General features: G+C 39.8%; 1 protein-coding gene across 1 annotated transcript in view; it reads left to right on the top strand.

The window, feature by feature from the left end:
• Nucleotides 1-22,494, top strand: part of NRXN3 (neurexin 3) — a 1,487,232-nt gene that overhangs the window by 571,985 nt on the left and 892,753 nt on the right. Inside the window, 1 exon segment of the mRNA XM_036018906.1 lies at nt 4,376-4,402. Within this exon segment, the coding sequence (XP_035874799.1) occupies nt 4,376-4,402 (27 nt within the window).

The raw sequence follows: 22,494 nt of genomic DNA on the forward strand, positions 1-22,494 counted from the left end.
TCACCTTCCCTTCCCTGCATCATCCTCCCCACCTTCAGCAAACCAACAAGGACTGTATTACCTAAAACCAACAACCAGTAGCAGATTGTCTCCTCTGAAAAACAGCAGAAGAAATAAACAAAAAAATTTAAAAAAAGAACACAAGCTAAAACAAAAAACCAAACAAACCCAAGTATAATTTCCTAATAGCTCACAGAAAAAGATGATAAAGACAATTTTTAATTATGCATCTATTTCCAATAAGACAGAGCCATAGATACAAGGATGATTCAGCCACAAAGGGTTCTGGGGAAATACACGTGGCCTCAAAACGGACAACCTTTTTTTCTTTTTAGATGTTGTTTTGTGAAGACTAGTAAGCCAACTATGACTGGTCTTACACTTTAGAAGAAAAAAATGAGGGGTGAGAGTAGATAAAATGGGGTGAAGAAGAAGATGGACAGGTCCTTTTCTTTCCTATACACACACACACACACACACACACACACACTTACATAGTTACAGATCCCATGTGTGTATCCCTAGACGCATTATTTCTCTATTTCAATCTCTCACTAAAATGTGGGAGAAGTGCTTCCCAAACAGACTTTACTTTTGCCTTTTGGCTCCCTTAGGCACAGAGTCAAGGGCAGCTCTCCCAAGGTGAGACACATTACTGAAAGCAGAGCCCCTCCCCAGAGAGTACTATGCTTCTCCCGAAGCAACAGTGACTGCTGTTTTCTCGGGAGGGTATAGTTCACTGGTTTGAATTCATTTAACTTTCTTTCAAACCTGACAAGGAGAACTGACTTTACATTTCTGGAACTTGTTTCTGGGAGAGTTCTGGAAACTCTTCATATTCATGCTTGGTTTGAAGCATCTCCTCCGTCCCCAAATAAACCTCCTCGTGAAAGTTTTCTTTCTCACGAATTCATGTTTCCCTTTTCTTGGTTGTGGAAGACACGTCTTCAAGCAGAGGGTGCATTCACATGTGTTCCCCAGGAACTGATTGCACCCGGTCACTCCCTTCCCTCACTCCATGTAAACTGCATCTCTGAGCACGGGCACAAATGCTGTTCCAGTTTATTTCAAATTGACCGCACACGTAAGCTTATAATATGTGAATATTCCTTTAATGTAGTTATCTCCAAATGTCAAGGTGACGAGGCATTTCCAAGGGCCTTGCTTTCTGAAGCGAGGCTAGTGTGGTCATAGCGGGCACGAGGAGTGTCCTGCACACAGCGTGTTTTTTAAAAGGTGTTAGCGACGGATCAATCATTTTTGATCCCTTAGAACTAAGAGATAGAATAAAAATATTTTATTATTACAGTACGTTTCAAGATTTAAAAAAAGCTTGTCTCATTTTAACTTCACAATAACTTGGTGAGATAAATCAAGAAAGCATTTTTATGCTTAGTTTTACAGATGTGAAACAAAGAATAATATAACTTTTCAGAGTTCACATAAAAAGTGGGTAGCAGAGCTAGGACTAGAACCCGTGTTTCTAAACTATCAAACCAGCATGGGTTATCTGTTACCTTCACAGGCCAATACCACGGCTCAATGATGTGACAGTTTTAATGACTTCTAACTGCTTTTCATGATGGCCACCTTTTAAACATGCACAGAGACAATCAATCTCCTTACTTCATAGCACCTGGCTTATACTGAGCCAAACTGCAAAAAGAACAAAAAATCACTCAATGTTGGTGCGACCTGGCCTCATTCATGGCCCTTTACAGCCCAGTGCCTGGAACCCTTCTTCAGTGGTGGAGGCTCCCGGGGAGTGTCATGCAGTTCAGTTAATTGCACTCAAATTCTCCAGATGCTCTCTCTCTGGAAACTTGGAATTGCTGACTAGTTCACTGTATTGTATGCATCACTAAAGACACACCACTCCTAGAAACACTCGTCTCTCCCAGGCGGAACCCAGAACTCTTCAAGATGGAAAAATCATCATTTCTCCTCATTTATTCAAATAAAATGAACAACTAAATGAAACAAAATGAACAACACACACACACACACACACACACACACTCACCCCTCAAGCACCATGCCGAGACTGTGTTAGAGAGAGAACTTCGGCTGCTCTGGCAGAAAGATCTAAAGGAAATTGCCTTCCCAAGCTAATTTCCCTGATTCACTTTTCATTAAAAAATACATCTTTGCTATTAAGACCACCCTTTCAGAGTCTATGAAAAAGGGCTTGGGGTAGATTTTTCTCCTCAAACCACTTATTCTTTAGGTAAAGTAACAAAATAATCCTTCATTTCTTAACTTTAAATAGCCAATTGTCTGCCATCTTGGAAGCTCCGAGTCCTCACATTGGTTTAAAGACGCTATTCATTCAATTCAAGGAGCCCTTTGGGTCAACCTGGAAGGATGCACCCAACACAACTGCTTTCTCTAGACCAGGTGGTCTAGGAATAAAATGCTCGGCTACACGGAAAGCAAAGGAGAGAACCACTCCTTGTTTACACTGCCTGGGCTGGTTGCTGTAGGCTCACTCTCTCTTTCCCTCTCTCTTTAGCATGCCCACACACCTGTTTCCCCTTCCCTTCAGTACATCAGGAAGGGGCATTTCCAGCTTTGGGTGAGGGTCCATGCAGCCAGGAGCTGAAGCCCCACCCTTCCTCCCGACCTGCCCTCCCCCTTCCCAGTCCTCTCCAGGGGCATGGCCTCCCCTGCCTGGTGATCGTACCGGTTGCTCCAGGGCTGTTTGCTCCCACTTTTCTGTTGCGGTTGACGACACATGACAAACCTAACCGCACGAAACCAAACCCAGATTTTTCTCAAGAGATGTTCTTCTGGGGAACAAATAAGCTTCCTGCCTCCCTCCTCAGAATGATTGGGTGTTATAAATTGCTCCTGTCTGGATTTCACGTAGTTTTCCTTCTTCCCTGTCCTTTGCCACTGTTTCCTTTTTTTAACTTGCTCCCTTTAAATGGTCTGAGAAACTCAAATGGTGGCATTATCCTCCACAAGTCCTCCATAACTGCTGGGTCAGCCTTAGGCAGGAGAAGAGCACAGTTTCTAACTGTATATTTTCCCCTGTAACTTTCTTCCTTTTCTTTATCATTTTACTGCTACCTTTGAATATCTGACGTTACACAAATTAGTATGGGAATTCCCACCATCGTAAACCAAACTTAGGCTCACCTGGGCAGCTTGGTAACAATTAATCTGAGCCGTTTCTCTAACCATCCTGCCCAGTCCCTACTGATATCCCCTGACTCAAGAGCTTTTATGCTGTGTGTCCATGACTCTAACCAGATATTAATAAAGGGATAGATACCCTGAACTCTGGCGTGGAATACCTTGTCTGGTTGCCAGCAAGAGAAAATTAACCACACTTTCTTCCCTCTATTTCCCAGTAAAAAAATAAAAGCAAAGAGTTTTCTCCCCTCAAGATGCAGAACCACAGCGTGAAATAGGCAGGATGTCAAAGGCCTCCAAGGCCTCCTCCCCATGTACCTGTCTCGCCTTCTCCTTGAATGCTATAGGCACTTGACTCAGCCTGAGCATTTGGGCAGGAAGACAGAGACGGGCTCCATGAGTGGGTTGGTCTGGGAGCCTTTGAACAATAGCAGGCAACACAACCAATTGTGATAACATCACAACTCTTCCCCTACCCCCGACCCCACCTCTCTAAAATCTGGGATGGGTGTTTGTGCGGTTAGCTGTTTGCAAGTGGCCATTTTATGACAGGAAATGACCAGGTGGTGTTAACCCTTTCCTTACCTCTAACAATCATGGCAAGTGTGCCGTTGCAAATTTCTGTAGCATTCGGGGCCTGACCTAAGAAGAGGGTGGAGGGAGTTTGCTTTTAGAAAAAGAGAAAGGGTTAAATACTGCACTGAGAAACTTCATGGGCAGATTATTTAAAATGATACAAAGTGTCAGACTGATGATATATCTTTGGAATCCTAATATAAACCTTGTGTTGGTGCTACTTTTAAAGATAAATTTTAAGAAAATCAATTGTAGGTGGAAATAGACTATAACCTGCATTTGGTGGGGGAATTTTTGAATAATTTCCAAGTTTAACAAAATTCATATTTCAAAGTCCATTTATCGAAATGAGTAGGATTGGGGGGGAATAAAAAGCATACTCGGTGTCTACTGTGGATATATATGTATACCAGTATATATCTCTATACATATGTGTATATATATATGTGTGTGTGTGTATATATATATGTATCCAACTTTACTAAACAATATACTGTACATATACACCCACCCTTAAACTTGTGTATTCTGTATATATATAAAATGGCCACATTTCTTGCGTGTGTCTGTCCCCGGAAGGGTGGACTGATTGTTTTTGGATGTCTGCAGCTGTTACCTTGAAGGATGCAATTTCATCTTTCATTTATTTTTCCCCATCTAGACTGTATCAGGATAAACTGTAACTCCAGTAAGTTTTCCCTCAAGTTTCATTTTGTTCTTTAAAAAAAGCAAAGAAAAACTGACTTTATTTTGTTTACTGTTTTACGAGCTGTTTTTGGTTTGAATTATTTTGTTTTCTGACTGTGGAGTTGGGGGGAGCTGGGGCTGACAAGGCGAAGAAGGGCGGGGGCGATGGCGAGGGTTGGGTGTGGTTGCCGAACTGGGGCAGATCCCACCGTCTCTCCTACGGCAGAAAAGGAGGAAAGGGCACCTGGACAATGAAACAACTTGAGAATAAATTGACATGGTAACTTGTTGTTTTGGGGAAAATAGCCCTGGGGTGGGAGGGACATACAAAAAGCCTTAGGGCAACCAGAATGCACTTCTCCACTACCCAAAGCTTCAGGAAATGTAAAAGCAAAGTTCATGACCCAGAAGGTGGCTGCCAACTCTGACCTCTCTGACATTTCTGTCCTGGCTTTTCTCACTGTAGGGTTTTTTGTTTGTTTGGTTTGCTTTTAGGTTTTGTTTCTGCTTCTAGGAGGGTAGGCACAGCATTGCTCTTGGTGTTAATGCAACATTCTAACGGAAGACTTGACACACTATCTGGCTCTTTAGAGTGAAGAATTGCAGCCTATTATTTTTCCTTGATCTGATTCAAATAGTTCAGTTCTTGAAGACGGTTCTTAATAAGGTGAAGGGTCTTAGTAGGGTACAGGCTCATGCGTTTCTTCCTCTGCCTCGGAAATGAACAGTAACAGGAGTTGGTGAGGTAGGAGAATAGGAAGAGGAAGAGGAAGGATAGGTATCAGGGAAAGAATAGCCTATGAAAGGAAGAAAGGAAGAAATATGCTTTAAGTCCTATAGCATTATAGTCATTAAGGTGATTAAATAACTAACTAGTGTAATTAGGGTGATTAACTATAATGAACATCCCAAAATTTCAATAATTCATCAAAAGAAAGTTTATTTCTTTGTTCAGGCAAAGTCCAGTGCAAATTGGGAAGGTCTTCTGGTCAGCTTTCTTCAAAGAAATAATTTAAGGATCTAGGATTCTTTTATGAGCTGGGCCCTCACTTTGGAGATCTTTTCTTCTAGCTACATCCATAGGGAGGAAAGAGTGAGCTTGGATGTTCATGCAGTATGTTTTATTGCCTTCCCTAGAAGTGACATCCATGGGTTCTGCACCTATTTTGTTTGTCAGACAGGACTCCCTCCTGAATGCAAAGGAAGCTGGGAAATGTAGTCTTCCTGCAGACCCAGGAGAAGAAAATTGGATTGGTTGAGCATCTCACACTCATAAGTCTCAGTATTATCTGCATTGTTTGCTTCTTTCTTTGCTAGGGTCTTTCTATAGGAACAAACTCAGAAGACAAAATAATTCAACTTTTACATTTCATTTACTTGTTTATTTCATCAAATTAAATATTTCACAAGAGCTAGCTAGCTTAACTTTTCTTGGGAGATGTATTATCAGGATGACAAAGTAATAAAGCCATATTCATTTCTTTTTTTGCAAATGTTCAATATAAATGAACAAAAAAAGAAGACATGTAAAAAATCTATGTAAACAACTACTTCCTAAAGTAGAGTGCTTTCTGCTAGTTTTGCTGTCATTTTCAGTTAAATTAAGCAATGTCCTATTTTGCTGTGTTTAAATATTTCTAATTAGCCAGACATTTCTCGTGGTATTTAGATCATTAAAAGCCTAATTGAAACATCTTTTTTCTCTTCAAAGACTGGTGTTCTCTCTTTTTTAAGCAGCTTTATTGAGGTATGATATTCAGACCAAAACTCATCCATTGCAAGTCTACAATTCAATGATTTTATTAATTATAGAGTTGTCCAAACGTCACCACAATCGTTTTAGAACATTTGTATCACTCCCCCAATTTTCCTTATGTCAGTTTGCAGTTAATCCCTGTTTCTGATCTTAGCCCTGGACAACTATTGATCTGCTTTTATCAATTAATTTGCCTTTTCTAAACACTTCCTGTAAGTGGAATCATTATAATATGTAGTCATTTGTGTCTGACTTCTTTAAAAAATTGCAGCATCTCTATGGAAAGCTTTCTCTTTTCCTTTTGCCTCAGTTCCCAGAAGGAAGTGAGATGGAAGGGGGACACAAAGGTAAAAATCCAGCTGCACCTCCTCTGCAGCTGGACCTGGAATCTGGCTTCAGAGACTTCTGTGCGGGACAGAGAACGGAGGGAATCGTTTGATCAGGACACCAGGACTCGATATTGTGCTCTAGCCACTCTCTGTCTTATTAACTCCATCTGATCAGCCATGGAAATTCATCACTGAACAAGTTTCAGAATTCTGTCTCCTAGGAGGAGTCTCCAGTGATTCTTCTCCACGACACAGACACCAGCAGGTTTTCTGGACCGGAGTTTTCTATTTAGAACAACCAAAAAGCAGCACAGAGAGGAAATATGTTAGCAAAGATGTGTTCCCAACGTTCATCACAGCGTAGGAAGAGTATAACTGATTTTCATTCAAGATTTAGGTAAAGAGCCAAGACTGGATTTTGGAAGTCGCTTTTGAATTTCATGATACATGTTTAATGTGATAAGGAAGTTAATACTGGTGAGAGCACTGGAGAAAGAATAATAGTGCTCACTGTTTGGAAAGTGATTGAATAGAAATGGAACAAACCAAAACGTCCTTTCAACTAATCTAAGACCTTTAGCATTGCGGGATATACATGTAGCCAGGATAATGTAAATGATACATGTTCTTAAAGTCAATTTTAATTGTCAATTTGGAATAAAAACTTGGAATTGAAACCAAAGTGACATATTATGCAGAAGAATGCAAATAAGCATGAATCTTATTTCATTTATGAATCTTCTTAAATTTTAAGAAGAAACATAAAAATTCAAAGACACATTCCTTTTATTGTTTATCTTCTCTTTTTTTCCCCCCGGCATTATTGGCACTTGGGAGGAAGAGTTTGAGAAGGCTGTACAACTAAATTAGGAGAGAAAACAGGTCCAGGTGATTAGAACTTCTTAATCCTCTTCCCATAGACTCATCAGAATTCATAGTTTAACCTGTTACAGGATAGCTAGAGAGTTCAAGAAATAAGATTGATTTCTAGGCTAGGTTTGAGGGGCAGAGAGCTTTCCTCTTAGCCCTCAGCCTTGTCTCTGGCTGTCATTCTAACAGAAGTCACAGGGTGCTATTGCTCAAGTCTCCCATCAGAGCTCCTTTGTCCCCTGGAAGGGGCACACTGATTTCAGCTGTAACCAAGTTTGAGTAGAAGTTCATGATCTTCTCCAGTAATTTTTCTTTTCTTTTTTTGAATTCTCATCCTTTGAAAAGTCAGTTAGGTAAAATACTGAATGACATCATTTATTTTATTTTCCTGTTTATCTGCCGCAAGATGTTGTTTGTTTAGGGAAATGGCTGTCTTCAAGGGTTTGTGTGCCTCTCTTAATGGAGAGAAAAGCATGGAAAGGAAGGAGGGTTTTCCAGCATGAAGAGTAAGCCACTGGTCATAATCTTGAGGCAAAAGCCTCCTCTTTCAGCTTTGCTGGTCAGCCCTGTTTGTTCCTGTAGTCTAGCTCTGTGCCAGCCGAGGCTTTCCAAGAAACAAACACACTTCTAATCAGCTTGTCTGCCTTTGTCTCTTTTGTACTTTCTTTTCTCCAGTACTTTGCCTTTTTCCACGTATCTATGATATACTTGTCATTCATTCCAAGTCTCACCGCCACTGCCAAATCCTCCAAGGGTATCACACTGTATGTTCTTCTCTGGCCACTGTCACCAGGCATATATTAGAGACTGTGTAAATCGAGGTCTTTGGTTGGATCAGAGACATTGCTGGGTTTGAATCCTCTGGCAGGAATATTCAGAAATGTGTAACGAGGAAATTTCCAGCTTAGGGCTTTCAAATGGCAAAAGAGCAATGGAGTTGGCAGTCATCGTGGTGAATTGAACTCCAGGGAGACCTGGCCCATTGCTAAAGAAAACAGGGCTGATCCCTGGAGAGTTTTCGGAGGACATCACCTGTTCCCATGGTGCCAGTCCCATGAGGCGGGCAGTACCCTATAGGAGGCATGCAGTTCTGAAACAGGTATGACCTTCTTGTTGGTCTCATGGGTGTTGGCTCATGTGAAACAGTTTGTTGTCTTTTCCCTTGTCTGACTGTGACTCTGTCCTGTGATTTCCTAGCTCTTACTTTATCCCTTTCAAGCTGTGTACAGTATGGCTTGAATTAATAGAGTGAGCTCATATTAATTAAATATGAGTGTAGCATGAATGGATATAGTGAACACATGTTAATGAGTATCAGTTTCCCTGGCTTTTCAAATCTTTCCCTCCTCTAAAGGCTAAGTCCTCTGTGTGTGGCCATTTTATTATTCTTTCCAAAAAAGGGTGTATATATCAGATGGAAATTGTGAGTTCGTGTTTATGACTGATTATATAGGTATATGTAGAATCCATCTAATTACCTTGGTTTTTTAAAAGACTTTATTTATTTATTTATTTTAGAGAGGGGACAGGAGGGAAAAAGAGAGGGAGAGAAAACATCAATGTGTGGTTGCCTCTCACATGTCCCGTACTGGGGACCCGACCCACAACCCAGGCATGTACCCTAGACTGGGAATCAAACAGGTGACCCTTTGGTTCACAGACCGGCACTCAATTCATTGAGCCACAACAGCCAGGGCCCCCCTCATTATTTTGAACTTGAAGCCTTACTAATTTATATGTAGTAAGGTTCATTTTCTTCCTTAGACATAGAGGAGAAAATAAGAAGAGTGCCATACAAAAATAAACAAGCCTCAACATTCTGAAGTGCCACCATGGAGTCATTTGTGGCAGAGAAGAGCTTTGGTAATCTTGTCCACTTACCATAGATTCTGTTATCATTGAATCATCATAGAGACACATGATCATATAAGAGCTATATGAAAATAACATCAAAGAATATGATTCCTCCAAATCGTACCCCCAAAGACTAATAGTATTTACTAAATAGTTCTTCTCTTGCACCTGTTTGCCTAGTGTCTGGTTGTGTTTTTCGCCTTAGCTTCTCTCCCTTTAAATTTTTAGCGTACTTGATTTTCAGTGTTACGGCAAAGTCAACATCATGGGGGGGGGGGTTCTTGTGGAATTTAGGCATAGCTTAGTGAACTGCAGTTTATTACACTAGAATTCTGGTTTTCTTTCTGTTTTCTCCATCTTCCCTCTCTGTGGTACCAGAAATTTGGCTTCATCTTTAGACCTGGTTTATCCTGAAATCCCAGAGCTGAATTGTTTGTCTCACCCCTTTAACTCAGAATACCTTAGGTCAACCAGGAAAGCTGACTTCATCTCTGTTAAAGGTCTTTTGGGAAGGAAATTATAGAACCATCTCTGGTACCCATTCCAAGATCTGAATAGCCACTGTCAGCCATTTGCCTTGACCATACCACTTCTCTTAGTAGGGATTTAGTGGAGATAGAAAATCGTTATGCAGTATCTTATATGTAATATTACCTACAAACTACCAACATCATGCCTAGACTTTCTATTTCCATATTAGATGATTATGTTCTACTTCAGCTCTTGAAACCAGATTTCTTCAACATAATACATAATTTAGTTTCTCTTTGGAATGCTTTAGATTTCTTATAACATTTAAAATACATCAAGTATAAGTTTATTGATAGTATCAATAATAGCCAGATTTGAGTATGATAACAGGATGCTTCCTATTAAGTATTTACTTATTTATATATATAGAGTTATATTCGTTTCTTCTAAGTAAATATTAATTCAAATGACTTTATTTTTTAAAATAAAGTTAAAAACCATACATGTAACAAAAGGCAAACATAAAAATTCTCCCTTTTATTTCCAATCCTAGTCCCTAAATTCTCCTTCTTGGAGGCAACAAAATTTATGTTTTTAAATATTTTTCCAGAGATAATCTATGAGTGTATGATATATGGTTATTGCCATACCTCCCTCCTCTTTTTCTTCCTCTCCTTCTTGACACAATGTTAACACATTCTTCTCAATCTTACTTTTTTACTTAAAGTGTCTTAAAGGCAGTTCCATTCCATGGTAGAATATAAAGGTCTAATTTATTGTTTTTAATAGCTACTGAATATTACATTTTAATGGAGATACAATATTTGATTAAATCATCACACTATTAATATACTAATAAAGTTAGATTTTTCTCAGCTTTTAACTACTACTAAAAGTAAGATTATGTGTATTTTTCTTCATTAGTCTTTGCATGCATGAACGGTGATATTTGTTCAATCTATCCTTAAAAGTGCAATTGCTAGGTCAACAGATAAGTATATTACAAATATAGATAAATATTAACAATTGCACTGCAAAGAGGCTGTGCAGATTTAATTTCTATCAGCAATATGTGAATGTTTCTCCTCACCCTTGCCAAACACATTGTATTATCAAACTTCTTATTCATCTTCTCGAAGTAGCTCTTCAAAATGTTGCTGTGACATATTCAAACAGGAGCCCATGGTCAGCCACAGATATTTTCCTTCCACCCTTTCACCACTTCAGATACATGTAGGAACCCTTGAACTTCAGTGACCTCTTATACCAGAAATCTTTTAATAGAAATCTGCTATACCAGCATTTTATATAATCCTTTTTTAGTAAAAAGGGGTATAATAAAAAACTGACAACATATTATAGTACCTTTGTGTGATTTCCTCCTGCAATCCTGTTTATCTATGTTGGAATCCCATCAGACAGAGGCATTTTGGTGCAATTACAAAGAGCAAGGAGGACTTGAGCCAAATAGCCTGGGTTTACCTTTGTCTCATACCATGAATGAACTATGTGTTTTTGGACAATTTACTTCAACTCTCCATTTCCTCAGCTGTAAACGGGCATAATTATTGTATTTATCTCTTTGAGTAAGAACGGAACCTAGACATGCTGAATGTGTGGTGGTGCTGGTGATAACGATGATGATGCTTAAACTATCACAATATTGAAGCTGAAAAAGAGGATCTTTTGAGCCCTATTGTCAGTCAAGAATGGATAGCTATAAGGTCCTAAAACTAGCCTTGGCAGTTTAATAGATGCCTATGAGATGAGATCCTTACTCTCTCTGGTCAGTTACTCAGAGCAATAATAAACTCTTCCAGGTCATCAGAGTTGATTGGCTTCTGCCTCGATAACATCACTGATAAGACTGTTGATGAGACCATTTTGGGTCCTGTTGGGATTTTTTCCCTCTCAGAGCATTACAATATATAAATAGTGATGTTAAAATGCAGAACTCATAAAAATATTTTGACTTCATGAGTTCTTTTGTCCTTGTGTTTGGACCCTGATATCATTTTAATAAAAGCTTACTGGTGTTCTAAAATGAAAATATCTTTAAAATGCACAAGTTTGACTAGGTAATATCATGTTTATGACTTCAATATCTTTTGATATCAATTTTGCAGAATCTAAATGGGAATTAAAATAAAATAGAGTCAGAGAAATAAGTCAGAGTTTTGGTGGCAAGGATGTAGATTTTGGGGGTGATTTCATCACCCCCATTTTTCTGTTCAGCTTCCTTGACAAATTCCTATAGGGCTTTAGAAATCATTAGATTCATGTAGACCACAGTAAGAAAGGAGGGGAAAAGAGTAATCCCCTTCTTATGAGATCTTGTATTTTGGTTTCAACACATTTGTTGAAGCAAGCTTGATGAGTCAATATGGAAAGAAATTTACATCTGGACCTTTGGATACGCGAAATTATACATATGCCATACAAAGGTTTGTGGCTTAGTCCTTATCAGATCCATATGTGATGGCAAGAGAAGCAGCAAATTAATGACCATTTAGCAGTTAGAACTATAGTACCATCCATCTCAATTTCTGAGGATGTCCTTTGGGAACTGGATAAAGGACACACTAACAGAAGAAATTTCTCCTTCAGCCACTTTAGCTAAGGCCATTTTTTTATGTATGTGTGTGATTGCAAAATGGTCTCTGGGCTCTCAGATACAAATATATATTACCTTTGAGTTTGATTCTCTTATGTACAGTGAACTCCTGACATGGAAAAGTCCACTCAGGAAAGTACTTTACCATTTGTAATTCATCTGGGTTTTAGAAGGATAAAGGGATTGGGATTAAACACTCAATTAAATTATAGATAAGAAATGAGATTGAAGTGTTAAATTACAAATAAGTGGCTTCCAAAAGACAGTGTTTCTTCTCATGGAAGGAAGAAGCAGAAAAAATACCAGAGGGGAAAGAGAAAAGAGATTTAAGTGGAAAACACAAGACCTCACAAAGTATATAGAGACAAGCAAAGTTACTAGAGTTATTGAACTCTAGGTAAGAGTGCTAAATAAAGGAATAAAATTTCTCCATCTGAACATCATAAAGAAAGGCAAACATATTATGAATTTAGGCATGTTCTATTGTGACCTATCAGGCAAAGAGGCAATATATACACTCCTAGAGTTTCTGTTTTTTAAAAAAATTTTTATTGTTGTTCAATTACAGTTGTCCCCATGTTCACCCCATTACTCTCCCCTGCCCTACCCACCCCCCACCTCCCACATTCAGTCCTCCTCCACATTGTCCTGTTACCCCCCTACCCCCACCCCTCTGATTACTATTACTTTGTTCTTTCTTTCCATGTCTCTGGTTCTATTTTGCTTGCTGATTTGTTCGGTTGATTAGGTTCCACTTATAGGTGAGGTCATGTGGTATTTGGCTTTCACAGCCTGGCTTATTTCACTTAGCATAATGCTCTCCAGTTCCATCCATGCTGTTACAAAGGGCAGGAGCTCCTTGTTTCTTTCTGTTGTGTAGTGTTCCATTGTGTAAATGTACCACAGTTTTCTGATGTGCTCATTTACTGATGGGCACTTGGCTATTGTAAATAATGCTGCTATGAACATTGAGGTGCTCTCAATCATAGCCAAGCCACTGTACTTGTTGTTATTAGTTATGTAGTTTGTAGGTCTGTACCTACATACAGTGGCATCTTATGTCGGCATAACCTAAAATTTTCATGTTGCTGTCTGCCATTGTATGATTGCATGACTTGAAACTGCCTTGGATATATTATATGCTCAATAGATAAATAATTCAGTCGATGCAGTAATGAAATGTACCCCTTCCTCTACCTTAATTATTTATACAGATACTCTTAGTAATCAACCCAGGAGGTACAAGCCCCCTAAATGTAAATCACAACTTTGTTGTCTTGTCATTCTAAAAGGAAGACCATTAACTGAAGAGGAGGTTTATTCTCTTATCCCTAATAATCTGAAAGAATGTGTATTTCTTCCTCTGTTACATGAAGGGTTTTAAACAAATGAACATTTTCATGAAGTCTGATTTGGCCTAGTTCTGGTTGGAGTCAGGAAAATTTCATGAAGATGAATTGTGTATCAGTGAATACTTTGTCACTCTTCCTTGTTCTTCATTCTCTTATTCTAAGAACATTTCCTGAGACTTAACTGGGTTCCAGGTGCTGATGTCCATCTTAGGGATTCGTACTGTGGATTGCCAGGGAAAATGCAAAAGGAATACTCATTGACTGGCACCTCCGGCCCCATTTTCCCCCATTTTCTGTTTCTCTTATAGAAGGTGGATCTCAGATGCATGCATTGTTTCTAAAATCTGGGTGAGGCTCTCATAGATTTTGTTCGGGGGGATGGTTTATTTCAACGTTCAACTCAGCATAACGGTGTCTTTGTTTCACAACAGGTGCATACTCTTTGTATTCAGGCCCTGAACACTAATCTTACACAGGCCTTTCTCCTAATTTCCCACCTCTTGTTTTGGCCTGCCCTCCTCACCTGGCTACCTGCCTGGAGCAACAAACAGCCTATGCTCCTGTTCTCCTTGCAGTGGCTGATATTTTAGGTACTGCAATTTTGCGTATAAGCGGTGTTCCTGTTTTTCCTTCTCCTTTTTTTGAAGATTTCTTTTTTACTCCAATCCACTTTATTTGTCTTGTTGCCACAGTAAGACGTGCAAGGTGAAGAGTTCAGTTAGCATTAGCGTGAGGGAGAGTTTGTATTTTGAGAATTAGGAAGGACCACTTTAGGAGTGAAGTGTAGACTGTGCAGTAACTATTCGGCAATTATCAATCAAAACTCTCCATTTCTGTTTGGTGCCAAGATAAATGCATCAATGGATATACTTCCCTTTCATTGTCTGTATCATATCTCAGCAGGTTTCACCCATGTATGATAGAGGAGAAGATTTTAATTTGAATCTAGAGTTTCTGGAACAATTGCCTGCAAAGTGCAAGTCTCCCTACTGAGTCAGAGTATCTCAAAAAATATAGTTTTCCTCAATTTCAGAATCAATTTTGAGAGGAAAACATACAAACCAGAGGATGTTGCTTCTAAAAGAAATGGAGTAATTTTCTGCCTGTTGTATTCAGTGATTAAAATCACAAAGCTTTCTAAATCAGTTATTTAGAAGTTGCAGAAATAAACCTTAAATAGATTTATACACTTTTCTTCCAAAAATGAAGTTGTTTCAGAGTAAATCTAATTATATAAAAACTATTTAAAAAAGCATGCTGTTATCCCCCAGAGCCTCCTGCCAACCCTCTGTCAGCATCAGGTTTCTGATGGCTGTGGGAAGGGCCCTCCTTAGGGAATGGGGAGCAAGAGAGGGCACTAGGGGATGGAAGCAAGAGGCATGGTGTTTAATTTTAGTAATCTGAGTGGCTGAAAGTATACCGCAGCAGAAAAATGTTAAAAGGCATACAGGTTCCAAAAGAGACAAAATGTACTATAGATCATGTGCCCTGAAGCAAAGTCTAAATGGTTATGAGCTCAGGGTCCTCCCTGCAGGCCTGGCGGAGCACATTTTAAAACATCGCCATGCTGTGAAGGGGGAAACCAAGGCTTGTGGAAGCCAAGTGCATCTCCTGAGGTCTCAGGGTGATGAGTGGCAGGCATGAGTCTTCATGAATTTCATTTTCTGATTCTTAATCAAATGACTACTCTTTGTCATGTAAATCGAGCCACCCTTAAATGAAGGCACAGGACTCTTTTTTTTTTTTCCCTTCAGAATTAGTTTAAAAGGTGGGGGTGAGGAGCTGCACAGGTACCAAGTAAGGAAGGATGTCATGACCTAAATTTTTGGGTGTGGGGTAAAACAGCCATATGAACAGAAATAAACTCAAGCAACTGGAAAGTATTATGCTAAGCAAAATAAGCCAGGCAGTGAAAGACAAATACCATATGATCTCACCTTTAACAGGAACCTAAACAACAAAACAAAGAAACAAGCAAAATATAACCAAAGACACTGAAATAAAGAATAGTCTGACAGAGTTCAGAGGGGAGAGGAGAGGGAATTTCAGGGGAATTTCAGGGGAAAAGGGGAAGGGTTTACAGGAACGAGTATAAAGGACACATGGATAAAAACTAGGGGCGGGTGGAAATGGGAGGGAGGAGGGGAGGGTTGGATGGGTGGGTTGGGATGGGAGTAAAAGATAGAAAATTGTACTGCAACAACAATTTAAGTGAAATAAAAAAAGAAATAATAATGGAACAAAAACAAAACAAAACAAAACAAAACAAAAACCTGAGGTAAAATAGCTATCCTGGAAAATAAATAGTCTTTTAAATAAAAAAAAAAGAAAGAAACTCAGTTCTGAAATCTTGGAGATGACAGGGAAATGAAACTGGTGTTATCCACAAGTGTGGGTAAGCTGAAGTCTAAAGCAATACACAGAGGGCTACTCCTCTGCCCCAGAGGTAATAAAAAGTGAGACAGTTAGAAACACTAAAGGTAGAGACAGGCCTCTTTCTTTCCTCTGAGTGGCTTTCCTGTGACATTGTGTCAGGAAGCCCTTTGCCTTCCTTCCCTCCCCACAACCTGCGGGGAAGGAACCACCCCACTGACCCCCATGAAGGTGCCTACGGGTGGGGGTGGGGTGAGAGCAGCAGAGACAGAAGGCATGAGAGGAGCAGAAGCAGCAGATGGCAACAAACACACATGGACAAGGAAGGCAAAGGCAAGAGAAAGGGCACAGATAAGCACTCTTAATGGAGCGGCATGTGTGTAACGTGCTTTATCGCTGTAGAAAAATCCTGAATCTTTTTGACCTTACAGAGACAAAGAGAACATAATGGAACATAAAGACCATCTGATAAAGCCATTGGACTAGGGGATGGCTAGAGAAGGATTACCATCTCCTCTCCTCATGAGGAGAAATTGATCGTTGAGATTAAACTCACCTACTTGTCAGTATTTGGAATGTTTAATCAAACTGTTCACTTATTGTTATTTATAAGCAAAATCCCTTTTGATAAAGAAATCAATTTAAAAAAAACTTACTGATTGTCAGAAGTAGACACACTAGACATTGTAAGACCCTATGACTAGGTAAGTGCCCTGGTACCTATTAGTGACTGAGTTTATCCACACCCCTCCATACCTGGCAGAAAACAAAGGTGAGAATATCATTTAACATTTCTTTTTTAAAAATGTTATTTATTTATTTATCTAGCTATTTATTCTCAGAAAGAGGGGAAGGGAGGGGTAAAGAAAGGGAGAGAAACACTGATGTAAGAAACATCCATCGGTTGCCTCACACACGCCCCCACCAAGGACCTGGCCCTCAACCCAGGCATCTGCCCTGACCAGGAATCGAACCCTAGACCTTTTTTTTTTTTGCAGGACAATGCCCAACCCATGGAACCACACCAATCAGGGTTCATTTAACATTTCAAAGGCATAAGCATTGAACAGTAATGAAGACACTACCCTTTTCTTCCCCCTCTCCAAATTTTTCCCTGGACCCTTTTTCTGCTTCATCACAGCAAAAATGGATGCTGCTACAAAGGACATTTACAATAAAAATTTGAAAACCTTTGCTAGTATATAAAGTACATCAACTGCACGTATGGCTACTAATGAGTAAAAACAATAGCAAAGAGAGATTGTTTTTTGTATGCCAGGCCCTTGGGATGAGCACTTTGTGTGCATGCTTTGTTTCATCACCACGACCTTGCAAGGTAGGTGTGAGTATCCGCAGTTTAGAAATAAGACTGCGTGCCACAAAATGCTTTGCCTAGTCTCTGCTTCCGTCTGTTCGATCCCCAAGCCCCTGTTCCCCACCACTGCATGCATTGATTGCCTCATCTGCTCAAATGCTGCAGTGTTGATACTCAGGACACGTGCTGATGGTCCTCACAAAAGACGCCACTTGTGGCCACTAATAAGTCCTACTTCTTTAATTTGTCTTTCTGTAACCTTGACCTTTGCCGAGTGAGGCCTCCTGAGCTCAGTTCTTTAGGAATGTTAGCCTTCCATTCCTGTTCATAACTAGTCTCTGAGGCACTCTTTAATTATATGACTGAAATGTACTTGGCATTTCAGGATGCATAGAGAGAAGATGAATTAGGAATTGTCACACAGGCATAGAGACAATTGCTAAGAGGAGGGTAGTGTTAGAATGCCATACCTGACCATTGCTGAGTCATCCTCCATGTGCCCAGTGCCTTGTGGGCCTTCTCTTTACAATGTTGGCATTCTCATAGTCTTTTGTCTCTTTTCATTATTCTATAGTCCTGTAGTCTTAGCACACAGAGTGTGGTTACCCCAGGTCCCCAAGTTCTCTCATACCTCTGTTCCTACACCCATGCTTTACATTATGGACTGTGTGCCCTTCCTTTCTGTACCTGCCTAGCGTCATTACAGCTCAGGGGTCCGCATTCATCTGAAGCCTTTCCTTCTCCCTCCAGCAGGTGTGTCGACTTGTAAGTTCCCATAGTTGAATGTACATCTTTCAGGACTCTCATCCCACTTGCCTTGCTCCATTTGCTTACATATGTATCACCTGAACTAGTCTCTGGACTGGCTTCTCACATGTCTATTCATCATTGTGTCTTCCACAGTAACACACAGTTATTGAATTAATAATGATAAATTTAATGACTTGAAACTTTGGGTCACAGGAGAAATCTGCATGGATGAATATAATTTCTTAGTAAAAGGAAAATTATTCTATATTTATGAAGGGGGAAATGTCAGCAGATCAGATGAAAATACCATAGATTACCATGATAATGATGCTTGTCTCACTCCCAAGGAGAAATGCGTTTTCAGAAACCCTTACTAAACACGACCATGTTAGAAGGCTAACACTTAATGAGGAAATGTGATTGAAAGCAGTCAGATCCTCCTCTTACCTACATGCAGTGATTCAAACAGACATTCAAGGCCAGATTACTTTTGGGCAGTAATGTGCTCTACATGTCAGTTTTATGCCTCCCCTACCTCAGATAGAAATCTATACCCATTCCTGTATTATGTTTGTAGGCTTCTGAAACTCCAGACTGGTCCTAAAGAGTGTGAGGAAGATGGCTCGGAGCAGAACAAAACAAAACAAAATCAACAGCACAAGTAGCAGCGCCGCATGGCAGAAGGACCATAACTCTTAGATTCAGTGAAATCTATACTGCTACTCAGTAGCCCTTGGTCCTCTGTTAACTTCTCTGAGCCATCATTGTTATTGGTAATAGCTATAACATCACTAGATGAAGAAGAAAAGTATCTGAACAGAAGCCCATCTCCCAACCACGTGGTTTCCATCCCAGCATTTTTAAACGGGCCCCCCAAACCACAAACACTCTTATGGCCCACGTGTCTCACAGCTTGAATTGCTCGTTGATCATTTGAACTTGTAACAGTAGAAACACGAGTTTCCTCAGGCCTCCTTGGTACTCGTCTAACCTTTCTGAGTGGTCAAAGGGAATTGCTCCTTCTGTAAAATGTTTTCATAGGAGACAGGATAGGAATCGGTATTTGAAGAAGCTGAGGGTACCCAGGACAACAGCTAGAAATTTAATGGAGGAGTTTTGTGGCAGCTGGTTTAGAATCTTGTGTGAAATGAATGTAGGGCTATTTGACTCACTCCAAGTAAGGTCACATTGTTAAGTGTGAGGATCTTTGTCTTTCACTGCCTGGCTTATTTCACTTAGCATAATACTTTCCAGTCCCATCCAAGCTGTTGCAAAGGGTAGGAGCTCCTTCTCTCTTTCTGCTGCATAGAATTCCATTGTGTAAATGTACCATAGTTTTTTGATCCATTCATTTACTGATGGGCACCTAGGTTGCTTCCAGCACTTGGCTAAAGACAAATGCCATCTGATCTCACCTTTAACAGGAACCTAAACAACAAAACAAACAAACAAACAAACAAACAAAATATAATGAAGGACAGTGAAATAGAGAACAGGCTGACAGTGACTAGAGGGGAGAGGGGAGGGAATTTCAGGGGAGAATGGGAGGGTTTACAGGAACAAGTATAAAGGACACATGGACAAAAACTAGGTGGGTTGGAAATGGGAGGGAGGTGGGAGGGCTGGAGGGTGGTCTGGAATGGGAGTAAAAGACAGAAAACTGTACTTGAACAACAATTAAAATAAAATAATAATAAAAAAGAGTGAGGATCTTCATCTACTACGTCACAGGGACCAAGGGTTCAGTTTAGTCCCAGAGGGGTTAAACCATCCCTGCTAAAGTCGAGTGGTACAAGTGACATGCTTTCATGTGCTTGGGCATGATGAAGTACATGCAAAAGAAACAACTAAACAGTCAATGGACCAACATTTAATGAGCATTTATTTTTGTGCCAGATAATACTTTCAATTTTTTAAAATTTGTGTTGTATCCTTTCATCCCCACAAAGGTGATATGCAACAGGCAGGACTATCTACATCATTTGCGGGGCCTAGTACAAAATGCAAATGCAAGCCCCTTGTTCATAAACAGGAAAAAAGCTTTTTCCTGTATTTCACCGTCTTTCTCTTTCACATCAAACTGTCATGTTGTTCTTGGTTTTTGTTTTCTTTTTGCAATCTATGTGCTTCCTCAAGCATGGGGGTACTTATAGGGGGAGTGAAGACCCTCCCAGCCACCCGTGACTGCATAGCAGCTCAGTTTAAGAGGAAAAATGAGTGGCCAAGAATTTGTCCTGGGGAGGCAAGACCACTCATGAGCCAAGGCTCCCATTGAACGTTGCTTACAAAGCACAGATTCAAAGATAAAATTCTTGTGAATTTTAAGACAAAGACGGCAAAGCATTGAATCCCATGTACACAGGGCTCTGTGTGACTCTGCTAGTTGCATGCCTATGCTGCTGGCCCTGGAAGTAGACAGTGTTATCATCTGAATTTTACAGGTGAGGATACTTCACCTACCAGAAAGAAGATTTTTTTTTAGTGGCATCTTTTTCCACCATATAACTACTAAAACATACATGCTGTGGCCACCACATTCAATGTGGCTTGTTTTAACTTTTGGTAGACTTTTAATGCTGCGTTTTGTGAATTTCTTACTATTCCTAGCTGTCTTTCCTTAGGGCCAAAGATAAATTATGAATCCTGTGAACTGTCCTCTGTGTAAAGGTTTGCACAATGGCATATGACAATCCATCACATTTTCTTGGCCAGGGGAAACATGCCTTATTTTTTAATGCAGATATTTATAGGACTGAAGCCAATGACTGGTATAATTTTGTTAGTAAAATCAGTCATCCCTGAGGGGTGTGATCAATAGTCACATGTGCCTGTGTTATGAATAACTTCACTTCCCTTTCTCAGGGATTATCTTTTTCTTATTGTGAATGGGAGGTCAGAGACCCAGTCCATTTTAACTGAACATCAGCCTTTGAGAGTCTGAATGACCATTTGGTTCTACAGCGGATCATCAGCAACTAGAAAACAGAATTTGGATATTATCACCCTAATGCACCCTTGCTGCAGGAATCCCTTGGACTAACTAAGAGGGGAAACAAAAGAAACACTCCAGGAATAATTGACCATTCACCATCTTTATAACAATACTGCCCAATGTCTTGGTGTCTATACTCACCTTTACCCTCATCCAGAGATGAATCAAATGAGAATACCTTTCAAAGGCAATGGATGTTGGGAAAACTGTTGGATTCCCATCAAATATTTTAAAGGAAAAGCTCTGTTGTTCCTGAGAAATTCCATAGAATCTTTGTAACAAAACAAGAGTAAATTGGTTTTAGGCTAATAAGTGAAAGTGAAACCCTTGCTGTGTCTATAATGACTGCTGTTCCTCAGGGCTTCCAGGTCATGCCATTTGTCAGTGACTTGCTGGAAAGAATAATTTACGTAGGCTTCCGCTGAGCAGCCATTACTGGCTTGTCTTGTCCCTGCCTTTCTTGTGATTTGGGACACTGCAGTGGGAGCAGACACGCTGAGCTATTTGGCTGTCTCAGCCTCATGGCCAGCTCTTACTCAGAATAATGTTAGGGCAAATACTGTCAGGGGAAATTCAGGGATCTAAGCTAGATTTCATGTAGTATTTGTATTCCTGGAGAAACATTCCTTTGTACTGTAAATGTACTTTGTTCTAGATAACAGCATACTTAATTGTGTCTGAGTTTGTCACCACCTCTGAAGGCACACACTCATTCTCCTAAGGAGTCGTAATGTCCTTCCATTCAGATTGTTTTGCACAAAGAACTAGTTTACTTGGACCCTCTGTATCCAGATTGGTGGTTTTCATCACAATTACCTGCAGGCAGCAAGTGTTTATTGATGAGGATTTTATCACCTTTTTAGGTGATTACATGTTGATTTAGTTTTCTCTTTGAAAACACCATTTAATTGACAGTTTAATTATTATTGATCCAAGTGCCACCAGTGAGTAATTCTATCGATGACAAGGTATATGTTTGGAGATAGCTTATCTTTCAAACTCATTCTCTTTTGGAGAGAATATTGCTTTAACAAAAACAATGAAGAATGAAGCCCTTACTTAAACATTTATTTCATACATGAGAGTCACGGACATTAAATAAACTTCATCGAATATTTCCATCAAGATTTGGAGACTTGGTGGTCCACTCTAAAAAGTCTAGGAAGAAGTTGGCTGACTTTTTCTATAAATGGCCAGAGAGGAAATATTTCAGTCTTGTGAGCCATATAGTTTCTGTCACAACAACTAAATTCTCTATCATAATTTAATTTTGCCATTCTACTAGTACCAAAACAGCCATAGTCAGTATGTAAACTAACGGGCAAAGTGGCACTCCAGTACAACTTTATTTACTAAAACAGGAGGCAGGCCAGAGTTGGCCCAAAAGAGACATAGTTTGCTGATCTTTGGGGTAGGA

Source organism: Phyllostomus discolor, chromosome 1 (assembly GCF_004126475.2).
Source record: "Phyllostomus discolor isolate MPI-MPIP mPhyDis1 chromosome 1, mPhyDis1.pri.v3, whole genome shotgun sequence".
Lineage (NCBI taxonomy): Eukaryota > Metazoa > Chordata > Mammalia > Chiroptera > Phyllostomidae > Phyllostomus > Phyllostomus discolor.